The 25,847-nt window shown below is 38.2% G+C and overlaps 1 protein-coding gene across 13 annotated transcripts in view; it reads right to left on the minus strand.

Annotated features, from left to right (window-relative positions):
- OSBPL6 (oxysterol binding protein like 6) overlaps window positions 1–25,847 on the minus strand; it is a 176,834-nt gene that overhangs the window by 19,205 nt on the left and 131,782 nt on the right. For 8 of the 13 annotated variants that reach the window (XM_059703960.1, XM_059703957.1, XM_059703959.1 and 5 more), the window contains 6 exons: window positions 23,519–23,622; window positions 22,860–22,952; window positions 18,574–18,648; window positions 13,304–13,469; window positions 10,423–10,556; window positions 1,530–1,637 (listed from right to left, as the gene is read on the minus strand). In XM_059703960.1, coding sequence (XP_059559943.1) covers window positions 1,530–1,637; window positions 10,423–10,556; window positions 13,304–13,469; window positions 18,574–18,648; window positions 22,860–22,952; window positions 23,519–23,622 — 680 coding nt within the window. The remainder of the gene's footprint in view (window positions 1–1,529; window positions 1,638–10,422; window positions 10,557–13,303; window positions 13,470–18,573; window positions 18,649–22,859; window positions 22,953–23,518; window positions 23,623–25,847) is intronic. The other 5 variants (XM_059703964.1, XM_059703962.1, XM_059703961.1 and 2 more) reach the window with 5 other exon arrangements.

A 25,847-nucleotide genomic window follows, 5' to 3' on the forward strand; every position in this document is an offset into this window, starting at 1 on the left:
TTAAAAGAGTGATGACCACAAGTAATTTTCACTTGCAACTCAGAAATGACTGCATAAATGTTCTTCCAATATGTCTAAAGAATCTAAAAGGCATAGTTGAAAGGTGCTGATACCATGACTTGATTTCAAATTTATGCTTAATATTAAGTGGAATTTAACAAATTGGGTCCCTATCAATACCCCAAGCTGACTATAGTAACGAGTTCATTCTCATATACTTAAGTCTGTCATTACTAGCTATATTCCAACTAGTATACTAAACCTCAAAAAGTATTTGAAGAAACACTATAAATATTCTAAGAAAACAATCTACAAGACTAATTTTTAAAACAGAATATACAAAAGTCATTTTGCAAGGAAATGTGACTAGAGTATTAAACCTTATTTCAAACTGTATTTTTCATTCAGTCAGTGATAAATATAATTCTCAACGAAGATATTTAAGTTTCCATTAAAATATGTGTAAGAGAACTGTAATATATACATTCTACATATGTACATTCTAGTAAACATTTCAGGTTTAAAAAGATTCAAACTGAGACTGCTAACCAATGTTTAAATGATAGAGTTTTAGAAATACTTCTAGATTATTTCTGGGCAGCTGAGTGAGCATTAGTGTCATCAGAGATCATGGGTACCAGGCAGGTGGGCAACTTCAGAGAAGCTGCGTTGAGATGACATTTCTCAAGGAGTTAGATGGGAGAACTGCTGCACTTGTATATTTCTAGTAAAAATGTTTTTGGCACAAATATGACCTTCATATTAGGTAAAACTCTCACCGACTATATCTAAAGGTCTAATATCACTGTTGCAAAGTGTTAATTCTCATGTGATAAAACAATAATTTCAAAAAGTGTTAAAAAATAAGTACACACTTAAGTTTAGCCCCAATACTGAATGTTCTCCTACCTCTTACCATTTCTTCAAAAATTCTTCTGAAAAAATGGAATAAGGGCACCTACCTCAGAGGGTTATTGGGAGTGTCAAATGAGATAACACATGTAAAAGGGATAGCACAACGCCCAGCACATAATAAGCATTCACTCAACACACATTAGCTATTAATTATCAGCAGCAGCAGCAATAGCAGCACCATTCGTATTATCTTAGAAAGGTCAGACGACTACTTAGATAGGACTTTAAAAATAAACCTTAAGAAAATATTCATTTAGCAATTTCTCAGCTAAACATTAAAAAAAAACAAACATTGCATGAGCCATTTCATAATATGAACATTTCAAATGAAGACTGAGACAGATACAGAAAATTCACCAGATGGAGTAGACATAAACTAAATATTCGGTGGCATCCGGTGAACATAGGAATAGATAAAAATAGACCCTGATCACCAAGAATGTCAAGCTCATGTACACCCTTTCCCTCCAAAGAATACTGAACTGCCAGCAACACAAATATTTATGCAGGGAATGATGTTAATAGTGAAAGAACTGTATAAAAATAAACAAAATATGCAGTAGATTTAGATGCTATAAAATAAGTACTCCACATCTATTAAAATTGAGCCTTACCTCATCAGGGCTAGGAATAATATTTACACTGACAACCTGATCACAAATAATAGATTCTGAGTGTATTCTGCTCAACCGACTCCTTAGTTCAGCATTCTGGTTGAGTGCCTTAAAACAACAAAAACCGCACATGTAATTTCAAGTTAATAAGCAAGCATAATACAGAACAAGTACACAGGTACATTTCAGACAACAAAGACTATGATGTCCTTAGCTGTAACTTTTGGAGTCATCATAAGCCTGATCCTACTGGTAAAAAGGAAACAAATGGCTCAGAATTAAGAGATTCATTTTGTGTCACATAAGACTACTACTCAGTAGGTTAGAGGGTTGAAAGAGGTCATGGATTTCATAAAAATGATTCATGGAATTTCCTCTCCCTTAGGTCAGGCCCGTTACACCCAAGCCCATCTACCACCACATATATATTACATTTTAGACCTGGGGATTAAAGCTATTAATTCAAATTTTTTTGTTCTAGTCTCTAAAGTTTGAAAGCCAGATTGTTGCCTTAAAAATTACTTGGAAATGAAATGAACAATGAATTGGCTTTATAGTTTAGAGAATTATTTTTCAGTTTGGTGAAAGAAAATAGTTGTATTTTCATTTTCCAGGAGCACGTAATTAGTACATATGACAATGCAGCAGAACCAAAAGGTGCCTTCACTGAACAGCAGAGACACGGACAAGCGTAATGAAGAACAGAACACAGACAGGAAACTAACTGCATGTTATCTGCATCACGTTGCTTTCAGCACCAGTAAAACATGGCCTGGAGAGCAGCTCCACACAGCACGGCTGCCTACAGGAGCCCGTGGACAAAGGTGCATGCATCCGATCGATGCAGGGGAGCAGCCTCCATATACATGAGAGATGTAGCTAGCCAGAGTCACATCGAGTTTCCAGGACAAGGCCCAGTGAACACAATAAACCAATATACAAATGTCATATAATTATAAGTCGGTGCCTATTAAAACACCCAGGATAAAGTATAGTGGCTAATGTCACATCTGCATGGTGGAGTGCATAGTCCTTGAGCATGGAGCACAGAATGGTCTCTGTTCTCTCCCTTCAATCCAGCTTCTGTTTATTGAGAAGAAAATTGTTCACTCACAGCTTTTGGCTTTTGTATAAAGTCTTTAGAACTGGTCAGTAAAATACAACACATTTGGTTTGGTGGACAGTCAAGTATTGATGGATTAAAGATGGAGATAGTCATTACATTTGCAGGTGGGAGGAAATATGTGTCCAGTTTTAATAAATAAACCACGTGCTCCAAGGGAAGAATTCTAATGTCTACATTCTGCAAAAGTGCTCAGGATCATTTTTCTTTTTAAAAAATATTTTTATTAATTTCAGAGAGGAAGGGAGAAGAGAGAGATAAAAACATCAATGATGAGAGAGAATCATTGATTGGCTGCCTCCTGCATGCCCCCAACTGGGGATTGAACCCATAACCCAGGCATGTGCCCTTGACTGGAATCGAATCTGGGACCTTTCAGTCCACAGGCCCACGTTCTATCCACTGAGCCAAACCAGCTAGGACAGGGTCATTTTTCTTGGAACAAAATCTCACTTAGCATTTAAAGAGAAAATACTACATTATTCCTATCCACTGCCACTACTACACACATGCTTATTTGTTCTTTCATTAGTACTCTGTTCAAAGTATATATTGAAAGTTGTCTTAATTATTGAAATAATTGGAACCAGATGTATTTTGCTGTTTTGGACGTTGAAGGCCTTGTGGGAGGTTGTTTGATGGTTTTATTTGCAGAATCACAGTCTTGATTTCAGGGTTTCATACAAACCTCAACTAATAGTTCCTCCAAAGTGACTGTACTTTCTGTTACCAGTGGAACAGAGTTCATGAAACAACCCCACAAAAACTCAAGGGCAAGGTTAAGTAATGGTTTTTCTTAGGGTGGGAGTTTTAAACACAGGTCTGCCATTTATAAGAAACATTTTGTAGAATTGTTTGCTCTGGATATTTAAAAAAGTGAAATTCTCAATTAAGCCCTCATCTTGTCCAATATTCACTGAATGTGATTCTGCCTACAGATAAGCATGAAGGCACACAAGATAACCTCTAGCCATTAATACCCATAAGGAATGAGCTAATATTTTTAAAGGAATATTGTATTAATAATATATATGCAGTGGTAGAAAAAAGTTTTACACAGCACAAAAATGCATGGAAATAAATATACTGCTCCAACTCTGACAACCCCAATGCAAAAAGTGTGAGCATACAACTGAGCATGCAACAGCCCACTTCTGTGCATCCGCCCTGGAAGCTCCTCCTTTTGCCTCGATCGTATGGACTGTTTCTTTCTTTCTTTCTTTTTAATTATTATTATTATGTTTTTATTGCTTAAAGTATTACAAAGAGTATTACATATGTCTCCTTCCCCCCTCCCCTCACCCCCCACTTGACATTCCCCCGGCCTCCCCTAAGGACTGTTTCTGATATTTGCTATAACTAATGAGCTTTGTGGTGTAGAGCTGCCAGGCAGTGCTCAGGACCACATTTATTATTTCCTTCCCTAAAACTCAACTATTTTCTCTGTAATTATATCTCGGAGGCCTTGGGAACATTGAGGAATACAGGTATGTTCAGTGAAATGATGCTGTTAGTGATAATTAATATGGAAGATGCCAGGTTATGGCAGAAACAATGTATGGAATGCACCCAAGGAGCCTGGACGAAGCAAGGAAAAAGGAGGCAGATCCCCAGCCACTCCCATCAGCCAACGAGCAAGAAAAGCTATGGGGACTCGTCAGTAGTAACATTGGTCTACTAGCGGCATGTAGGCCTAACAGGGAGGCTCAGGAACTCTGCCTAGATTCTTCACCAGGCAGGTTCTGTACTTATTCTCACTACTTGCCTTTGTTAATGAACTTGGACTTCACTAAAACGCTCCACATGGTATGTGCATTTCCCCAACATCTCATACACACTCAAGTCTAGTATATCCAAGAAATACACAACTCCTTCCCAAGCTATAAAAGAAGTTATCACCTTGAAGATGTGAGCCAGAGTCAACCGCCCCAATCTCCATCTTTCTTGCTATGAACTACCATTCATCCACCCAACCAAGTAATGGGTGAGAATTTGCCATAGGCTGGCTGAGACTTTGGCATACATACTCTTTACTGAGTGGAACTGTGGGTTCTGGGAAGGCCTGATGGCTGGAGAAGGATATAAAACAGAGGGCAAGATGGAATAATCAGAGACTTAAACTCTTTGGGTCAAAGCAAAACTGGTTCAAAAGGAATGAGAAAATGAGTATGGAAACTGTCCCAGTTGGAGCTACCAAGAATCAAATTCTGGATATCTCTTTAAAATAACCTTGTATTTTCAATGAAAAAATACATATACTTGGAAAATGTAGTATATTTATAGTATAGTTTATACTATGCTATATTTTGAAAATGCAAAAAGTAGCAATATATTTTTAAAAACTCATACCTTAATATTCAATCAACCAACCATTGATAGCTTGGTATATTTTTTCCTATGTATTTTTTAGCTTATGCAATGGTGCATACTTCACGTTATACATGCCACTTATTCTCTGCATATAAACATTTATTTTATGGTGCAAAATATTCATAAACATGATTTTAATAGTTGCATAATAAGCAATTATTTCCTATTATTGGCACTTAGGCTGTTACTGAATTTTACTAGACTAAATAAAGCTGCCATGAATGGTCAAGAGCATAATGATTTCTGCATTCAGTTTTACCTCTTAGACTACAGATATCAGCCATGGACCAAAGGGTTAAGGCCTTAATTAATATTGCCAACTCATGTTGATAATTATATTAATTTGAAGCTACTGTATAGCTAAACAAACAAAAAGATTTAAAAGATTCCATGAAGAATATCGTTGAACAGAAAAAATTTAGCCAAGTCTCAGGAAACTCTTGAATTCAGAAATAAACAAATATATATGGAACTTTTATCTCAACATTTAATATTTATTTGGGGTATGTGAATGCTATAGATAGAAAGGATGGTAAATTCTATGATTGGAATTTTAATTATGCTACTCGGTGCCTTAAGCCAAATTTTTTTTTTTTAATTTTTTTAATTGATTTCGGAGAGTAAGGGAGAGAGGGAGAGAGAGATAGAAACATCAATGATGAGAGAGAATCATTGACCGGCTGCCTTCTGCACATGCCCCACGAGGGATCCAGCCCACAACCTGGGCATGTGCCCTGACCAGGAATCGAACCGTTGACCTCCTGGTTCATAGGTCAACGTTCAACAACTGAGCCACCGAGGCCGGGCAATGCTTAAGCCAAATTTTTGCTTACATTTCCATACACACCACAGTTCATTAATTCTAAGATGCACATTTCCCCCCGCATTTAACACCTCTGAAGCACCGAGTCACTTTAATTGACAGCAGTTTTTGTTTCTTAGTAGTGCACAAAATGATGGTCCATCTAACAATTGGTGGCATTTTGGTTTAATGAAGTACAGTAATTCTAGATGGAATAGAAGGATCATATTCTGATGCTCACATTTGTATAGACACAACACCCACTGCATTTAGCATAAGCTGTGCACAAATTCTGGGGCCAGAAATCACACTAGTAACAGTAAGAAAGTATAATGTATTAAAGACAGTCTCAAGTTAAGTTGAATCTTTTATTATTATAGTAACCTGGAGTGCTGAGGTTACCTTAGTCTTATTGATACGACTTGAATTTGGTTTCCAGGATTTTACATTCATTGAAACACAAAACTATAGCTGTTGTGAAATAGTCATTTATAAAGGGCTAGATGTCACATATAATGGTCTGTGTTACAGGCTTGAATCCAGCATCTGTACTGTCTCTCAGGTGTGAAAGTTACTTTTAAAGTTTCATGGAGGTAAAACAACAGAATTATGTATGCCTTTGTGTACACACAGATCAGGGGAGAAACATCACTTTAGAAGAGGGATTCATTATACTATTGAGTCTTGCAAATTATTACATGCCCAAGGCAGGCAACAATTTAGGCTGAGCCTGTAGTGAAGAATGCTAATTTCATGTATATTATATACTTTGTGCCTTCTGAAAGGATGGAATTTGCCAAGTTGGTATATTTTAAAGCTTTATTGAAAAACAGCATTTTAATCATAAGATATATATCAAGTTGGACTTATGTCAAATAAAAAATATACTTTAAAGATGTTAGACTAGTTTAAGAAGTTATTTAAATACAGTCTATCTACTTCCTTCCCTGTGGGGAGATTTGACTTGCTAACGGGTCATAAAATAAATATCTGGGGATTTAACTGATGACATTTGAATGTGGATCAAAGATGTCTTTAGGCTATCTAAATTCACACTGCAATGTGAGGTTATATTAATATAGAAACATTCAGAACAACTGTCTCAATGTTCTAAAGTTATTTAACATCTGCTTCAATTTTAAGTGCTATATTAAAAGAGGGACAATAAAATTAGAGTTGGCCAAGCAAATGATGGCTCTATCAGTTAATTGTTTCCCACCTTCAATGTCTCCTTATTTGCTTTCAGTCTATATGTTATTTGCTGCTAAATCAGATTCTGCTAACCATTTCCTTATTGACTTTATCAAAACTCTTTAACCTTGATCTCAATGGTCATCGCTATCTAGATTCTTCAGCTGCCTCCCTGGGTTTCCATCAAAGGATCCTCTTTTTTTTCCCCAGCCTGTCCTCTATTTATGTTCTCTGCTGCAGCACCATTGACCCTCTTTTATTCTGACTGAAAACACAATTTATCAACATCTATAACTTCAGCGACATCCTGGAGTATCGATCTTTCTCTCCAGCCCAGACCTCTCCTCTGAGCTCAAGATCTACATACCTAATTACTTGTTAGATTTCCCACAGTCACATCAGTCTCCACAAAAACCACTCATTGTTTACCCTTGCCAAATCAGTTCCTCTTGTAGTCACTCTCTTGGGGAAAGAACTATCATCTATGCAAGTAAACAACCTAAAAATTAGTTTTTTACTCTATCTCCTTGTCCCTTTCTAATAATATTCAGTTGATCTCTGATCCATGCTGATTCTTCCCTCTCAGTGTTTTTGAAATTAATCCCTTCCTTCTACACACCCTGTCACCTCCCTACTTCAGGCCTGCACTATCTTAAACATCTTAGAGTCTGCCCAACTGATTTTGCCTTAATTCTATCTATCTTCCATACTGTACCAATAATCTTTCTAATATGCAAAAACATGTAGCAGTATTTCCAATTTCTGAAATTCTCATTTCACTCATTAGTTAAAATTAAGGCCTCCCTAACATTGACAAGATAAATCTCAATTCCTTTGTGTGGTCCTTAATGAACTGATCCCTACCTGCTTAACTCCTCTTCCTAGACTAATGCTTCCTGTTCACTCCATGTTTTTGCCATTCTCCAGATAGCTCTCCAGTGATCTAACCATGGAGAATGATTCTTCAAAGAGTGAACTGACAGTAAACTTAAATGTTTAAGCCAAGGCTACAGTGAGTTGCAAAAGAAAGACCAGCCTCAGAGGTGATGGGAATAGGATTGGTTCAATGGGAAGGTAGAGATTGACACTAGAGTGTGAACATAGCCAAAATGCTGTGATAATACATAATTAGAAGAACTGAATTGTTGTGAATAGGGTATAACTAACCATCTTTATAGTACCAAATTATTTTTTACATCTTTTGAGGATAAAATTGAGCATTTTGGTTAAAAAAATATAAGAACAACATCTAGGTCTAGATGTAAGTAAATATGTTTTGATGAGGGAAGGAAATATTTAACCCAAAGGATGCAAAGTTGATGTAATTTTGCTGTATTTTACTTTTGACATGTTAACATCAGGTCCTTCCCTGTGAGCTTCTGCTGTATATTCAGGCCTAATTCAAGGCTCAGTTCCTCCTGAGCTGTGGCTCTGCTCACAGCTCAGAGCTCCTCCGTTCCTCTGAATGACCAAAGCCCTGGGAATCTGCACCATCCACGTTCCAGTGTGAATGGACTACAGCATGGTCCGCTTAACTGTTTCCTGATAAACACTGCTCATCTCATGAGTCAGGTCATGAGCTTCCTGGGAACATGGCCAGGGCTACTTCTATGTTGCTATTCCACACCTTGCATCGTGTTTCATACATGGTCAGTTGAATGAAATGAATAAAAGAATAAACAAATGAGTAACTTTAAAAATTTCTCTTTCTCATCATTTCTAATCTCAGTGGATACCCCAACCCAGACCTCTATTTGCCATTCTCTGTCTTACCAACAAGTAAATAAAAGCAAGCAAGCAAGCAAAAATCAAACCCATTTTCTTGTTTTTCTTATTACTAAGCCTCCACAAACAGATACATCTTAAGGAAACATTGCAGCAAGTAGGGGCAAGAGTGCATTTTACGTTTACAAGACGACATTTACATGTTTACTTCACCATTATTTTGATCTTCTGATTCATGATACTCTTAGAATAGTTATTTAGAAGGTCAATTAACATGGACTCATAGCATGTATTTGTAACAAATACATGCCATGAGAGTTGTCCAGGGAAAACCATTAATGTGCTTATGAGTAAAACCCTCTGCAGATTGGCACATAGTTGCTGCTTTTGATGCTCATGCTCCCAAGTCCCTAGTTTTGCACTGGAAGCAGGATATGCACCTTAACTGGCAGTGTTTCACCTTAACTGAACACAGAAAACATGGTCCAGATAACAGCACTCAATAACATGAAACTTCACATTGAAAAGAAACTGACAGTTCAGGTACATAAAACATGGCGAGACGGTTTCAGTCTAATTCCTAGGGACTGAGGGAAAGTGCTCAAGCAGGAGCTGACCCACATGGAAAACCACTTACCCAGGATTTGCTTGCTCCTTCACTCTGATCCAAGGCACCAGGAAGTGAACAATATTTTATATAAACACTGAGTTCTCACGCAAAATCACATAACAGCACTGAATTCTCGAAATTTTTAAAAGTGCATTTATAAACTAAAGAAAATATTAATTTCAGAGCAAGTACTCAGTGTAAAAAAAGCATAAGTATAGCATTAAAGGCTTTTCATCAGAAATTTCAACTTTGAAATACATGGGATTGAATTAATATTCATAAGATAAATTTAATATATATTGAATACTACATAATGAATAGGTATTGAGTAATATCTACTATATAATATATATTGAAATATGAAAGTATAACTTCAGAGAACATAACTTAAATAGGAAGAAAACCCTAAGAGTACAAATCAGGAAAAAAGAGGTATAACAGTAATCAGTAATTTTCAACAGATTGAAATGTATTTTAAGTGGAAAAAAATATTAAGTACGGAATACCTAGTAGATTTAAAAAATATATATATTTTTATTGATTTCAGAAAGGAAAGGGAGAGAAAGACAGAAACATCAATGATGAGAGAATCATTGATCAGCTGCCTCCTGCACGCCCCCTATTGGGGATCAAGTCCACAACCCAGGCATGTGGATCAAACCCAGGGCTGTTCAGTCCCCAGGCCAAAGCTCTGTACATTGAGCCAAACTGGCTAGGGCCCTAGTAGATTTTGTTCTAACATTGGATTGAATATATTCCTGACCATATTTTAGACGTGTAAACCATGTATATAAATGCATGATTCTTTTTCTTTAAACCAGAGACTGCCTTATACATAACCATGAAGAGGCATTAAAAGTATTCAATCAGCCAAAATCATTATATATTTGCAAGTAAGTTTGGTTGATTTCACTCTTACCTTGACATTTTATGGAAAAAAAGTAGTAATATTTAATACTGATACTCAATGTCTTAGGAGACTTACAGTCTCATGACCAACTGCCTCCACCCCCATTTGTGCCATACAGGGATGGGAATATGTTATGAGCTTGAAACACACATTCTCGTTTACCTGAGACAGTGACTGTCGGAGTCGTGCCATCTGTGTGCTGTGGCCTTTATTGTGATCCTGCTCAGAAACCATCTGCTTAAGCTTCTCCTTCTCTATAGCTATGCTATTAAATGCAGACTTCAAAAGGGAATGAACTGGGTGGGGAGAAAAGCGAAAAACAAAGATCAAATCGGTCCAGAAAGAATGTCCAAAATTATAAACTTTTTTTGCATTTTAACTCGTGCATAGATGTTTTCTGGAAAGGTTATATTACAGCCTAATTAAAAGTCAGCTTTAATACTGAATCTATCGTAATACTTATACAAAAAACAAATACGGTAATGGTAATTATTCAGGATGAATAGCATTTCATACCAGATAAGCCAACAAAGACTTGGGAGCAGCATACCAATTCTAATATCAATATTTATACATTAATTCACAATTCCTAGAAGGAAAAGGGAACAAGTTTTACTGTGCCATAATTGATGAGAGCATCTGAGCAGTTCTGTGTACCATGAAGACACATGCACATTATTTAGAACTATCCAAAAATTATTTCCCAAAAGTGTACACCCCAAAGAGAGCATTTTATAAGTCCTGCCTGTAAGGACAGAAAAAAAGGCTTTCTTTTTCTTTGCTGTAGCCTTCTACAGTTTATGAGAAGCACCTGGCAATTAAACCCTAAGAGTGTTAGCTCCTCTGATTCAAAGAGCCCCTCTGCTCAAACTGTGAGACAAGATAAGCTACTCTCAAGGCTACATTCTTGCATACCCCTCCTCCCTGCTGTTTTTACAACTCAGGGATAATTCGCACCAAGGGGTCTCTAGTTAGCAAAAAGTTCCCTTCCCCCATCCTCTTCAAACACGCCTCTTTTGAAGTTTAATAACTTTTATTGTAAACATGTTTTACAGGCTTAGGGGAAATACTGATAAGACACCTCCCTAGGACACCTGCCTGGACTGTCTCCTGAAAAACAAACCAATAATAATTTTTTCAAGACAACCTCCCTGATGTCTACTCAACTTCAGCCCCAAATTCCCCTCCCTTCCTGGTTGCTTAGCTACAGCCTCTGCTTAGAAGAGCAGGCTGCCATTCACTTCTTGCCCTGCATTGATTAGCAATACTTGGTCCTTTCCCTTCAGGGAAAGTAAAATAAACTTCCTCTCTACATCTCTTCTTTTCATTGTGAATTCCTTCACACCCCGAATCACCAGCCACACTTTATCACTGCCAACAAAAAAACAGGCAGCTGATCTAGAAAGTGCTTCCTAGTTCTCTTTGAGTTAGGAACTGATTTGGTCTTAAGAACAGTACCTGCAATCCTTCCTTAGCCAGGAATATCTTGATGTTAGAAGTATTTTGATTTAAAAGTAACAATAAAAACTCTAGTTCCCTTCCCAACTCCTGCATACCTAACAACATACATTGGTGTAATCCGCGGCAGTCTTTAATTTTAAATTACAAAAGGTTGAATTTACAACTCTCATCGTTACCATAACAGAATTGCTATAATATTCAAGATCTACTAAAAAGAGGAATTTCCTTATTTGAGAAAGGTTATTTTTTAGAAGTGGAAAATTTTAGCATAAAGACCGGCCCATATTAAAGAGGAAAAATGGTGGGATAACAAGGGACTCACAACCTATTGATTTATTGCTACATTCTCTCCATCATCAATTTAAAGGTAATAACTTGATAGCTGGAACACATCAATCCCACTGGCAGCTGTAAAAGCAGACTCAGTCATTTCAAAATCCATAATTCTTTCTAAAGGGTTCACTCAACAGTCATAGAGAAGCCCTTTCTTTTTCCTAGCACAGTTGAAAAGAAAATACGTTGTTTCAAAAGGCTTTAAAATTCTGTTGAAACTTGGATTTCCTGAAAGCCTCAGGATTGCAACTCTATTCACAAAGCTTTCCTGGGACTACCTTCAAATGTACTCATCTCTCCTAAGCAGCTACTCACACTTGTCTCGCTCTACCTACTCCTACACTCTCTCTCCCAATACGAGTAAAAGTTACTGGCTCTACTGACTGTAATCAATGCAATTTTATAAGCAAAATAATATTACTCTAGACTAGTGACATAATTAGCATCCAGCTAAGAAATGTAATAAAGGTGTACTAGGAGTAAAAGAGCAGGTGAAAGAGGGTTGGCATTCCAACTGAGAAACCTACAGAGGAAAAGGGGGGAAGATGTTTTAGCTTTGTTGTTGTAGGATAATAGAATTAAAGAAATATCTGATGGTATATCTGTGCTGATGGTTTGAGAATACAAATTTTTGTTGACTTCAACATTCCCAGCCTGGCTGGCCTGGCTCAGTGGTTGAGCATCAACCTATGAACCAAGCAATTCCCAGTCAGGGCACATGCCTGGGCTGCGGGCTCCATCCCCATCGTGGGGCAAGCAGGAAGCAGCCGATTCATGTCTCTCTTTCATCAATGTTTCTATCTCTCCTCTCTCCCTCTCCCTTCCTCTCTGAAATCAATAAAAATATAGTTAAAACAAAAGCATTCCCAGAGGTGCCCTCCATGTGCTCCCTTTGGTTTCCTGCACCACCTGGCTCTTGAGTATTGGCTGAGATGCTCCATTTAACACACACTTTCAAGAATAATTTATAACCTGGCCTGTCCAGGATAACTCTTTTTGTCTTTCTTCCTTCCTCGCTGCCCCACCACCAATGACACTTTCTTTACTCAGTCAAAACAGTAAACCTATGATTTGTGTTGTCCCAAGATGTAGGCGTCGTATCCTACTACATTCTGTATATAGAATTCCAACCAGTATATAAACCATTTCATCTTTCCCCATGACCACCTAGACAAGGATAAAGGAGTAAATGGCAATCTCTCGTCAAAGAAGAGGACTTCTTGAAAGGGCACGTTAGAGTTGGTGTTACCTTTCTGTGCAATTAGACAGAATTCTTCTTGAAGTTTTGTATAATCTGTTGAACTTTCCAGAGGGTCAGTGAGGTGGCTAGGGGGAGTCTGAAATTCAATGTCTGCACAAAGGTTGGGGTTGGAGGAGTGCAAACGAACCGGTGACATGGTGGCACTGAAAGGAACCTGAAAGGGGAAGATACGAATCATTAATGAGCAACAGTGCACTGTGCATTCTCACACACAGAAGAGATCTCTTCCCGTCTTCCAAATAACAGATTCCTCTCTGGTGACACACACGGAGACACCCGGTACTCATTTACTTTGCAGGTGGTGGGGTGGGAGGAAGTCTCATTTCCCATAGTGGATTTAGGACTGCGACTGACTCACTGGCTTTTCACTGGTACAGGGTGAGGTGACTTCAGAATGACAGCAAGAAAAGGCACAATTCCAGATAAGTTTCAGCTCTGAACCCACAGCTGTATCTAAAAAGCCAATGGCAGAAAACATGAAACTGTGACGTGGCTGTCCTTGTCTTACAAGGTCTGGGTACTCGTGGCAGAGGACTTTTTATGCTCACTGCTTTCTGAGCTCACCCACCAGGTAAAAATTCAAGAGGTGCACATACAGGAAAATTTACTTGTCCCACAGCCATTAGATAAAACATAAATAAGTTTAGTAGTAAATATAATGGCTTAGAGAGACTCACAATTAAGTTTGAAATTGATTTATCAAAATGTTTGCAAATGACATATATATTGCATAATTTACTGTAGTTTACCTTTATATCTTAACACAAAGCTGTTACATGTATGAGCATGGCTTATGAACTGGCCAATATGGAAAAGCATTAAGTAAAAAAAGTCATATTACTATAGATTTTTCCAAATGGCTAGAGATACCTCCCTGTCCAGGCTGGATCTGGACTAGATTTGTGATGGGTGAAGGCAAAGCACCTTGCCCTCTCCTTCTAGAACATTCTACCTGGCGATTACAAATGCTGTCAGCCAAACATTCTCGGAAAAATACCAATTCCTCTTGTAAATAAGACTAGTAACCTCCCCTAGCTCTTATTGCACAGATGTTCATTCAATTATCTTTAAGAACCAGACTCTTAGACTCCTTTGCAAGCTGAATTTTATATAAATGATAGCATTACTCATATCCTCTATCTAACGGAAAATATGCTGTGGGAGGAAGAAACCAATATCTTGTCTGGTGTTTATGTATCTCAGAACCTTGTCCTTTCCCCCCATTTTTTAATATTTGCTTTAAACTTCCTGACAGAAAAAAAGGGAGAATGAACATAAACGAGTGCACGTGCATGGCGGATACAGAGGCCAGACAAAGGAGTTGAGAGAACCAAAAAATCTGACCAAGCTGTAGTTTGTGGATCTAGGGTAAGGGCAGCTGAGACTGGACAGAGGGTCCTCTGGATGTAACTTTGCCTTGGTAGGAAGTTACAGACCTCAAAAGATACCAAGGCTTCCTGGGGAAGGAAGTGAGCATGAAGCTTTCCCCCTAAATTCAGCTACCCTAACCATGTGAGCGCATTATCTGAATCATTTGGTATCTGGGTTTATCAAAGTAACTATCTCGTCCTCCATGGGGACCTTGGCTGCACTGGGCTGGGAGATGTGCAAAGCTCCTTCATCTCATCAAGCTCAGTTTCTGACTGGCCACAGAAGAGACGCACACACGCACAGGCACACACACCATGGCAGAGAAGCTATTTGAAAAAATGGAGTCCTTAGGCTCCATACTTTGCTGGAATCCTGTCCAGGTCACTTGTGAGAACAATAACTGAAGTCCTTTGGGGATGCTTATAAAGGAATGGGGTTTATATGGACGAGTATTTAAAGATAAAGGAAATTTCTGACCTTCACTGTAGTGATGCTAAATCTAGAAAGAACAGTCAGTCCATAGCCCTCTAGGAGGGACAAAGAAAATCCATGGGAAGGGTAGTGGAGATCAGGAGGTCCTGGGGAGAGGCTGTACCTTGAGGAAATGTGTAAGTCAGAAAGTTCCAGATTTAAGGATCTGGTTTCCCAATACAAAGAACTAGAAGAGCACTGAGAAACAGGAATGTGGGTGTTTGGTGATGGGGAATGTAATGCGTTGACGATCAAGGAAAGGGGTTTTAGCTACACTCGGTGTCCTCAACACTCCAAGGACTGGCCTGGCATTGAAGAGGGGTGTCATCCCTGGCATTGGAGAGAGGTGGGTAGGGAGGCGGCTGTGAGAGCTGGTGAGAGGCTTCAATGGGAGACATGGTACAGTGGAGGCCCAGGAGCACAGTAAGGACCCAGCTTGTCCCTGAGATCACAGCCTCTCTACTAAAATTTGGAATCAGATTCTCAGAAGAAAAACATAAACTACAAATTTATATTTTGAACATAGTGGAAGTTTAAATTGGCAATTAAACCAGTCAAAGTGGGTTTGTATATAACTCCCAGGGAAAGACATCTGGAATGCTGCATTCCAACTGCATTCAGGCCCCTGGGGTAATGAAAACTAATTTTTATATGTTTCCTACTGAAAATGTTTATATTGATATCTTCTTTGTTGTTGTTGTTAAAAGAAGTACATGGAATGAGCCATCTGATAGAATTCATGAAACGAAGTTGAGAATACAAAGTGGAATGTATTAATCCTACTCTAATTGAGTATCTCTTCAGTCTGGGGACTTAGTATTTTACTCATCCATCTAGGTATTATGGGATTACAAAGTTCAAGTGGCAACTAGGTTCTCCGTCAGTGATGGCTGGAATGGGAGCTGTCTGCAGCTCTCAATGTTTGTACCCAGAACCCTCAGCACTGAATGTGGCCTTTGCAGCCTGCTCAGGAAAGAAATATAGGGCGTTCCTTGAAACCCTGTGACAGGGAGGAAGCCTGATCCTGGAATGTTCTGGTACCAATGACCACAGCTTGGAATGGAGATGTTAGGAGATGTTTTTAACACATGTCCGTGAAGAAATTAAAAGACAAATGGATTGACAGGGAGCTACTGGCACTGAAATTTAGCAATGACGAATATGTATGAATAAGAGAAAACACAACAGCGGGTCTAAGTGCAGATGACTCAGAGCCAGTAGCAAGGTCTGCTGCTGTCATTCTGCGCTGTGTGTACAGGGACCCCATGGGGAGTGCTGACTGCCTGGGACGCTCAGAGTCCATCCATGCAGAGGGGCCAGTGTTTCTCCTTTTCCACCCCTATTCTGTTGGGTCTGGCTGATGTTGCAAGTGGACCATTTGGGCGTTAGTGCTAGGGAACAAGAATAAATCTCTGAAACATCTCCTTGGGTGCACTTTTCATTGGCAGCCAATCTCAGCTGCCCCAGACACCCAAGTGGGCAAGAACAACGAGTGACGAGTAGTCATTTGGAAGAATTATAAGTAAAAGGTACTGGCAGGTTAGGATGGGCTCAAAATAGGTGGGATAACTTTAGTGTTGGGAAGAGGAAAGAGAGCCACTGTAATAAAAGAAATAGGGTGAGTCACCAGTGTCAGGTCACTGAGTTATGGGTGAGGGGCCAAGGGGGCCCGCTGAGGGTCCTGCTAGATGTTGCTATGCTCGGGTGTGCATGAAGTTATAAATTTCAGAGGGTTTAGAATAACTCCCTCCTCCCCAAGCTATTCCTGAATTCATTGCTAAATGTTGCCAGTAACTTTTCTCATTAGATGCATCTAGGTTATTCTTAACTTCTACGGTCACGGCTACCCTGAGAGGTATGCATGAATACTTTTATCTTTTAAAAGCCTTTTCTTTTCTATTCTCAACTTTAAAAAAATATAAACCCATTCTATTCAAATAGGTTCTATTTCCAGCTTTATTATATTCACTATATGTATCTGCCATTAAAAAATGAACACAGTGGAAACATTCACTTCCCTACATGCCATCTTAGAAGTACATTATTTAAGGAAACATTAGTATTTTCCTTTCTATGCTGAGATTCTGTTCCCTAATAATCACCTGATTTCTTTATTTATAAATGAAAGATTATATTTAAGAATTATTTAACTGATTATATATCTCTTTACCATGTAGGTGGCATGTACTTTATTCATCTGCATTTGAGTATATGCATAAGATATACATTAACATGAAACTGATTTCAATAATTTGTTTGTTCTAAAATTCAAAAAATGTGAGTTTAAGAGTCAGTCCCCTAATAAATTCCAAGTCACTGGTTCATTTCATAATCAAAGCAATTCTGTTTCTCGAACAATCCAGCTACATACCTCAATAAAATGCAAGAGTCAGTTGCCAATCATAAAGTAGAAAACCAATCTTTGCACCAGTACCCATTCTCCTATTAATACAACAAAAACCTTTCCATATTTATCAGAAATTCTAATCTTAAAATATACTCCACCACTAGCAAGAGTAAAACTATTGTTTACTTAAGACACTATCTAATAGCCAAAAAACATACATAATTGTTATGAACTTGTCCTCTATTTAAAAAGTGGATAGGATGTCATGCTTAAGCAAATATGATTTACTTTTATCCAGCACAGGGTTCTTGTATTTGCAAGTTCTACTTTATGCTCCCTATGGACAGTTGACTATTCTGCACACTTTTCCTTTTTAAATTTGTTATTTGCCTTATCTGCCTCAGTACTTCCTCTGTCCTCCTAATATCCTTCCATTTAAAAAAGAAAAGCCAAACCAACCTCTACATATGGATTAAACGTCATCTAACTTTGTGGTTGCTCTGCTTTTATTATGTTTTCTGATTTTCAGCTTATAAACAATTTTCCCTTGGTAAGTATAACTCGTGTAGCCATTTGGAGATGACATAAAAATTCACCTTTTCTTGCCCTCTCATGTCTATATTCTCACATCTTGTTCAAATAGTCACACTGCTACCAAAAGAAGCACAATTTATGTCTGTAGTAACATGACTTTTCTGAGAAAAACAGAACTCAGCGAAGGCTCCAATGTCAGTATGGCAAACAAACAAACAAACAAACAAACAAACAATATTGTTTAAGGAAATCCCACACCACAAGTTTTGCAACCTTGCACTGAAATTATTTCTTACATGGACAGCAGAAATAGAGAACTGGATTGTGGAACAGTTTACCAACTCACACACCAATGTCCGTGTCCACTCCTGCCATGCAAAGGCACCCAGAGAGCATGCGAAAGCTATACCAACGCAGGAATGAGCCACGTTTGATGCTGCCACACGCAAGTGGCAACATCAGGACAGGGGAGGTGGCACACGCACACAGCTTCTCAATGCTATTAAATGTCCACTTGGGATTGAGATCCACTCACTGTTGTAGCCACGGCTGCTGCTAGCCTCTGCCGGCGCCGGGTTGAGCCGAACTGGCTCTTCACAGATGGCCCTTCCTGACAGTGAATGAGAGAAGAGGAGGGAGGAAAAAACACGGGGTGAGGCAGAGAGAGGGCAGGGTATGGGAGGACGGGAGATCATCAGACACCGGCGAGGGAGAGTTTTTAACTGAAGTCGACTTTTTCTAAATCTTAGCATTAAAAAGAGTTCTAAGGGGCATTCGGGCTGTGAGAAAAGTTCATCCTTCTCATCACAGAATAACCAACCACATAAGTCTATTAGCTAATATCGCCCCCACCCCAGAAAGAGATGGAAAGGCATAAACTGACACATCGCTTGTGCTTTCAAGGTAAAAATACATTTGCACACTGTTTTATTCATGCAACGTCATGTTATATGAAGTCAAAAGGCATTCACTAAATGGGAGCAAAAAAAAAAAAAAGTTCAGGAAAAAGTAATTAAAAAAATAATGTGCAAAAATTAAAATGAACAGGTTCTCATGGGAGCTCTCGGTTGGCCAGGCAGAATGTTTTTGTTTCCTGATGGGAGGAAAAAGTCAGGGGCGGGGAGAGCAGAAATCTTCAACTCCCCAGGTAAACCCTTCCTTTGAAGCTCTCTGAAATTCCACATTAGGGATGGCGCTGGGATTTTCAGGCTGAAGAATTTTCCAAGCGGATCCCCATAGCATAAGAAAAAAAATCTTCAGTTTTCTCAGTGTGTGGGGACAATGCCTACAAAAATCAGCCATGAAAACCTGAAAGCATAGGTTTCATTCAGTGATGTGCAGCTGTGCATAAACTGGTGGAAGAATCCCTGAGCTTTCTTTCTTTCTCTCTTTCTCTTCTTGGGCGGGATTAAGGAATAGTGACATTTCCTTCTAACCACTCAACTCTGCCTCCATTGGCCAGATCCTGGCTCTTCAGGGCTGTGAGCAATATTTTTGATGTCAGTTAACTGAAATGCACTTTAAGAGCCACCAAACAGCCCAGATAGAGAAAAAGAGCAAGACTGCTTTAGTCGTTAACAATAGAAAAATATTTTAAATCCCTTTATCTCCAATTCTCTTTATAGTTGCCAAATTACAATCACATTTCTCTTCCAAGTTCTTAAATCTGCGTACGTATATGATATGTACATATGTCATTTGTTTTCCACCAAAAAATTTTCTGTACAAAATCCCTGTATGTTTAATGTAGTAAAAAAGAATTTATTTTGAGCCTACAGTGTAATCTGAGCATCTGTGAGATCTAAGATGGCTACACATGAACGATATTCAGTAATTTATCTCCTACTCATACCTCCTATTACTCCTCCTCTCCAACAACTAGGGATCTAGTATGTAATTCATGCTATTAGCAACACAGGAAACTGGCAGCTCTCTTTTGTACAGCAACCCTTTAAAAATCATTCTGTTCTTGCAGTTAAAACACAGTCCAACTGTTACTGTGCAAGGATGATATTGGAATTTTTAGTAGAATCAGAAAACTTGAAGTTGGGGAGACAGGAAGTCTTTTTTCTAAAAGGTAATCTCCACAGAGCCTTCTCGGACAAATGCTGCCTTCAGTGAGTTACACAACGGACTCCTGAGGCTAGCTTCCCAGTGGCTTCTCGTGGAAATACGGTCATAACCTTCACATTCAAATCAATAGCACAATCTAACAACCTATGTAAGAATGATCAATTAAAGAACCAGTATAACATGTTCATTTTTACTCTCCTGGGGTCCATTTTTCAAATGATCTGTTCTATAATTATTTCAAAATGAAAACTGCTACAGAATGCTGAAAGCACCAATAACAACAATAGCAATAACAACAACCGCTACCACCAACAGTCTAGGTTCATTCACAAATGGCTGGTGTTCTAAACGTTACAAACGGGATGGAAAATGAGCCACTCACAAAGCCTCTCACGTTGGCTGCAACAGTGACTGTCAGAGCAAGGGGTTCACGGAGTGAGATGACTATGGGCCCAAACAAGAACGTGGCACCATCAGATGGAATTCCCATGGTCAAGAAACACTTAAAACAGGAGGGAAATCCTGTATCTTAGAGTGGGAGGAGGTGGTAACCCACGACAGTAAAAAAATAAATGTTATGTCTTTGTATAGGTAAAACGCTGATGAGTAATGGCATTTATATTGATCATAGTCACTCCTGGTTGATTTTATGGTTTCCCCAGCCTAAGGGATCCTGGAAGGCCTGTTGGTTTGAGTGAGCAGAAAAGGTCCAGAGATGGTACCAAATTCTGCAGCCTTCCCCCACCATACCTTTTGTTTTACCAGTCAGCCCATTTGGAAGTAGGGTTTCTCTGGGAATGATTAATAGCTTACTGCTAGCCCCAAGTCTGTTTATTTCCAGTTGGAGATGCAATTAAATCTACTTCCATAAGTTTCAAGTTTTCTTTGAGTGTGGGGATGAACTGATTCCAATTTCCCTCAAAAATAATCCAGAACCACAGGGCCATTTTGTTATACTTTTGGCAAAACATAAGCAAAGCAAAACAGCATAAATAAAAACTTAAAAACAAAAAAGCTCCCTCCAACCCCCCCCCCCCCCCCAATAAATGTTGCAGGGGTATGAATGAAGCCTATTTGCCTGCTTTTTTAAATAATTTCTTCGAATGACTTAAAAAAATCTTCATAAACTTCCTTCACATTGAAAAGCATAGCCTGTAACGGTGGGTATTCAGAGTTCATCCCATTTCCTTCAGGAAAACTGAGCTATATGGGGACTATGGTGGCCTCGTGGCCACACAGGGTGGCTAGGGGCACTGCACTCAGACTCACTGAGAACCAAACAAGACAACAGCTGTGAATGGAAATCTGTTCAATGGCAAACCTTATAAAAACAAGATTAAAATAATTGCTAATTATAATCAACAATTTTTATAATGGTTCCTTTACCTGGTTATAATAACCATAGACACCAGGATTTAAACAAACAAACAAACAAACAAAAAAACCCAACCAGCCACAAAACTAGACAATCATGTGCTCAAAACAAATGGAACTGCCAAAAGCAATTTTAGGTAATTTTCTTGTGAAGTCATTTGGCACATTTGTCTCTACAGTACTAATTTTCTGAATAGAGGGGAAAACATACTGAACAAAGGAACACAAGAAATTGTGTTCAGAAAATGTGGACATTCTAAATAAACCATAAATTTTTAGTGCTTATGAAAACTTATTTTCAAAAACATCAGATTAGCAAGCAAAGCAACAAAGAGTTTGTTATTTACACATTCAGAATTATGGCACAAAAATGTTATCAATAAAGTCAGAATTAAAGAAGAATTAGTTATTTATTCAGAAGACATTGACGAATTCCGCAAAGCAGTTCCCTTTACCTTTGTATTAGAATATAAATTGATTTATAGTGCAATAGAAAGCAAAGCAAAGTCATAAGTTGAATTTTGATTGTGCCAGGCAAGAGTCCTTTATAATATACAGCTAGGATCAGAGTATTAGAGATTCTAGTTTATAGATCTAAAAATAATATGATTTATGGCATAAGATGTTTTAGGCATTTACCATATTTAGTATCATTGCAATAAAATAACAAAATAGGATCTTATTTTAAAATTATTCATATTAAATAAATAACATTGAAAATAAATTTAAATTAAGTTTATTATGAACAATTAAGATTCCAGTTCAGATTTTAAATGTGATTGATGATGGCCAAATAATATCTATTTTATAGAATTATGAAACTTTAGAGTTGAAAGGGAATTCAGAAATCATTACATTAACTCCTTTACTTTACCCAGGAACAAATAGAAGCCCAGAAAATTTCAGAGAAATGCATAAAATTATATTGCTAGGAAATCACAGTAATCAGGCTAGATCCCAGGTTTATTGATTTCCAATCTATTGCAGCTCTCACTCTTTTATTGACAGGTAAAAATTTGGCTCTTTCAAGATCTATTATATAAAAATGAGTGTTCATTACAACCCACTGAAGAGTCAGTTGAGATTTTTAAAATGACTTCTTAAAAGATATATTGTAATGGTTCTAAGGCCATAACAGAATAAAAATACGACTTTACATCCATATTAAATAATTTTTACCTTTATTTTAAATTCTTTTTACTTAGATCAGAGTACAAAGGATAGATTTACCTCTATTTTGGATAATATAACAGCCTGAAAAGCACTGGGTTTAAAGCAGTTAAGCTGCTGTAAACCTTTTAATTTCCATGAACTGATATGTAAAGACTATAAAAGCAAGCAAAAATATGAATGGAGGAAAAGTAAAGTCTGTACCTGCAGTTGTATTTTTGTATCTTTGCTGACACTTTTTGTTCTCCATCTTCTTGTGACCCGCTTGTCTTTCTTTGAAATATCTACACAGTTAGCCTACATTATACAAACAGTTAAAAGCAACAAAGTATTGTTAAGTTCACACATATACAAAACAGGCCTAGACAAAGAGAGCAGAGCAAGTTAGTCAAGACTCACTGTTAGACACCTAAAGCAACCAGACAGGAGAAGGCATTATCTGATGCACAGTGGGATTCAAAAGCAAAGACGAGAACTTAAATCTATTTTTTTGCTATCCAAAATGAAAGCAGGATTAGAGATCTGTAGCATTTTTTTTTTCTACGTGAAAAGATGGTAATAATGCTGAGAGCAGAGCATCTAAGTTATACCTTCAAAGCTATCATTTTTAATGTAACACAAATATAGAAGAATGATTCAGATTTTTATTTTTTCTAGTTTGTATTGAAATGTAAGACATTTCAAATTAGACATCTAACTACAATGGCACCAAGATTCCAAAATACTAAAAATGATTCCAGAATAGAAACTAATCTACATTGCAGTTATTTCCCTTTAATGTTACCTTAAACATTCATGGAACAATCTAGTAAAAATTCCGAGCTAATATCTTAAGGTCCTTTTACCAGCAGTAATATGTTTACCTGCATGTCAGTAAAGTTGGGTGCTGACTGAGTTCTCTGAAGTATTTCCAAATTTTGCAGGAGTTTGCTAAGTTCCACAAGGTTTGACTGGCAGTGTGCAAGGTCTAACAAAAACCAGAAATAAAAGTATGTTAGCCCTGGGCAAGGAGTGGTGGTGGTGGTAATCTATCCAAACAGTGACAAATATGATTAGGCAGACCCGTGTTTATATATAATGGTGATACTGGCAAATGAAAGAGAAAAAACCCCATACAGACCCTTCTCTGGCTTAGAACCATAAAACCACTGATTATCAAGAGATGACTTCAAAGTGCACTCCTGCAAATTAGCAGCTATTAGTGTAGAGAGCCATTAAATTGTAGAGAGCCAGACCAATTGTGTCTGCTCAGGTGCCCTTGTCTCACAAAAACACACTCCAGGGAACTTTAGCAGTTGTATGGTTTTACTGTTAAAAACCTGTCTACCAGGAGGGCCAACGCGGGGAAAAAGAGGGTGACATCTGTAATACTTTCCACAATAAAGATACATTTTTTAAAAAAGGGCCTGTCTACCTGTTCCTCAAATAGTTTACAAGGTGACTACTTGGAATATGGGTGGAGGCAAAGTCAAGTTCAGGAAAATAAGATGGAACACAGAGTGAGGTGAATGTATTTATCTTTAATTTAGCTCACAACAGTGTGGCCATGCATGATTGCTTTAACATCTAGTGGAGATGTTACACTCAACAAAACTAAAGATTCTCAGAGTGTGCTGTCGGGCCCAGCAGAAGCTGCATCACCAGGGCATGAAGCCCATTCCGTTTGAATGGCTTAGAATGAAGAAATAACTTTTAATTTTATTTTTAATTTTTTTGTATATTTTAAAAATGAACGTTTAAAGATCTGCACATTGAAGTATCACACAAAAAAGGACCTTCAGTATGTGAAATTCAATACCGTCAAGGATATTGAGTTATTAGTATTATTTACTCAATTAGTGATATTAAGAACATGGCTCCCAGTTATGTGATGACTTCTGCATGTGTACTGTTTATGAAGAGGCATGTGTATAAATCTGTAAAATTATAAAGTGATCGCTCTTATTTTTGTGGCAGTTGGTGAGAATTTCACTTATATTATCTTTGTTTCTCATTAAATCTCAACGATCTGAATTGTTACAAATTTGGTATAGGCAACAAAATATTACAGTTAAATATGGTTAAAGATTAGCTGGGTCAAATGACAAAGATAGTTGTGTTTGGGAGGTTTTTGACATTTTGGCGGATTTTTAAAAAAGGTTGTTGTTTTTTTTTTTTGGTCACTATAAAATAAAATAGAGGTAAATACTAAGACTCTTTATAGAGGACTGAGAATCTCTGCACAGTTTGTGGAGAGCAATTCATCTGAAGGCCAGGCCACACCTTAGTCCCTCCTTTTAGCAGCATCTGCCTCAGGATGGAGCCCAGGCTGGCTGCTCAAGTGCTGCTATTGTCCCTCCAGGGAACTCTTGGCTATCAATGGCCTTACATTTCTTCAGAGAGGGAAGCACCCAATGGAGGGGGGAGGAAGCGAATAATGGAAAGGCCAGTGGCCTTCCACTGCTCCAGCCCCTTCCCCGTTTCAGGGGAGGCAGCCCCTGTGTATGCCCATCTCCTTCCCTTTATAGAAAACAAGGGAAAGTGGCTCTGAAGGGCAGGAACCAGAAGATAAAAGGGGAAAAATGAGGGAGAAACGCAGTGCAAAGAAGGAAGGAAGGGGTGAGAGGGAAGGAGAGAAAAAAATGGCTAAAAGGAACCTACACTTCAACTTGCCTTTTAAAAAACAAAATTACATCATAAGCAAGGTGCTGGTGAGGTGATTATCTAACATTGCCTATCTATGGAGTCTTCTATCCAGTTAATAATATATTCATATTTCTTAATAATTGTGATTACCCTACAGATGGAGAAGGTTTCTGGAGACTAAGAGGCTCAGAGATGGCAGAGTGAGGGAATCACGTGTTAGTTCAGAGTATTTCATAACTGATCCACAGTGGAACACCTCTAACAGGTAACTGTCGATATAAGATACAATATAATTTAGCTATTTATTGCAAGCAAGGCAATGCACAGGTGTGATGGAGTGATGGGGCAGAGAGTCAAGGAGTGAGGGTGGAGGGTAGTCCTGGGCAGCACTTCTCCCATGGTTGCCCCAGGGGTCAGGGACTGGGAGGCTAAGGAAGGCAGAAGGGAAATGGTAATGAGATGAAGTGAGAAGGCTGAAGAGGGTGGAGGTCAGGGTAAGGACGAAACCAGGTTCAGTACTTGTGAGGGTGCAGCCCAGGTCATGGGAAGAAGGACCTGGTGTATAAA

The sequence above is a fragment of the Myotis daubentonii genome, chromosome 7 (genome assembly GCF_963259705.1).
Source record: "Myotis daubentonii chromosome 7, mMyoDau2.1, whole genome shotgun sequence".
NCBI classification, from domain to species: Eukaryota; Metazoa; Chordata; class Mammalia; order Chiroptera; family Vespertilionidae; genus Myotis; species Myotis daubentonii.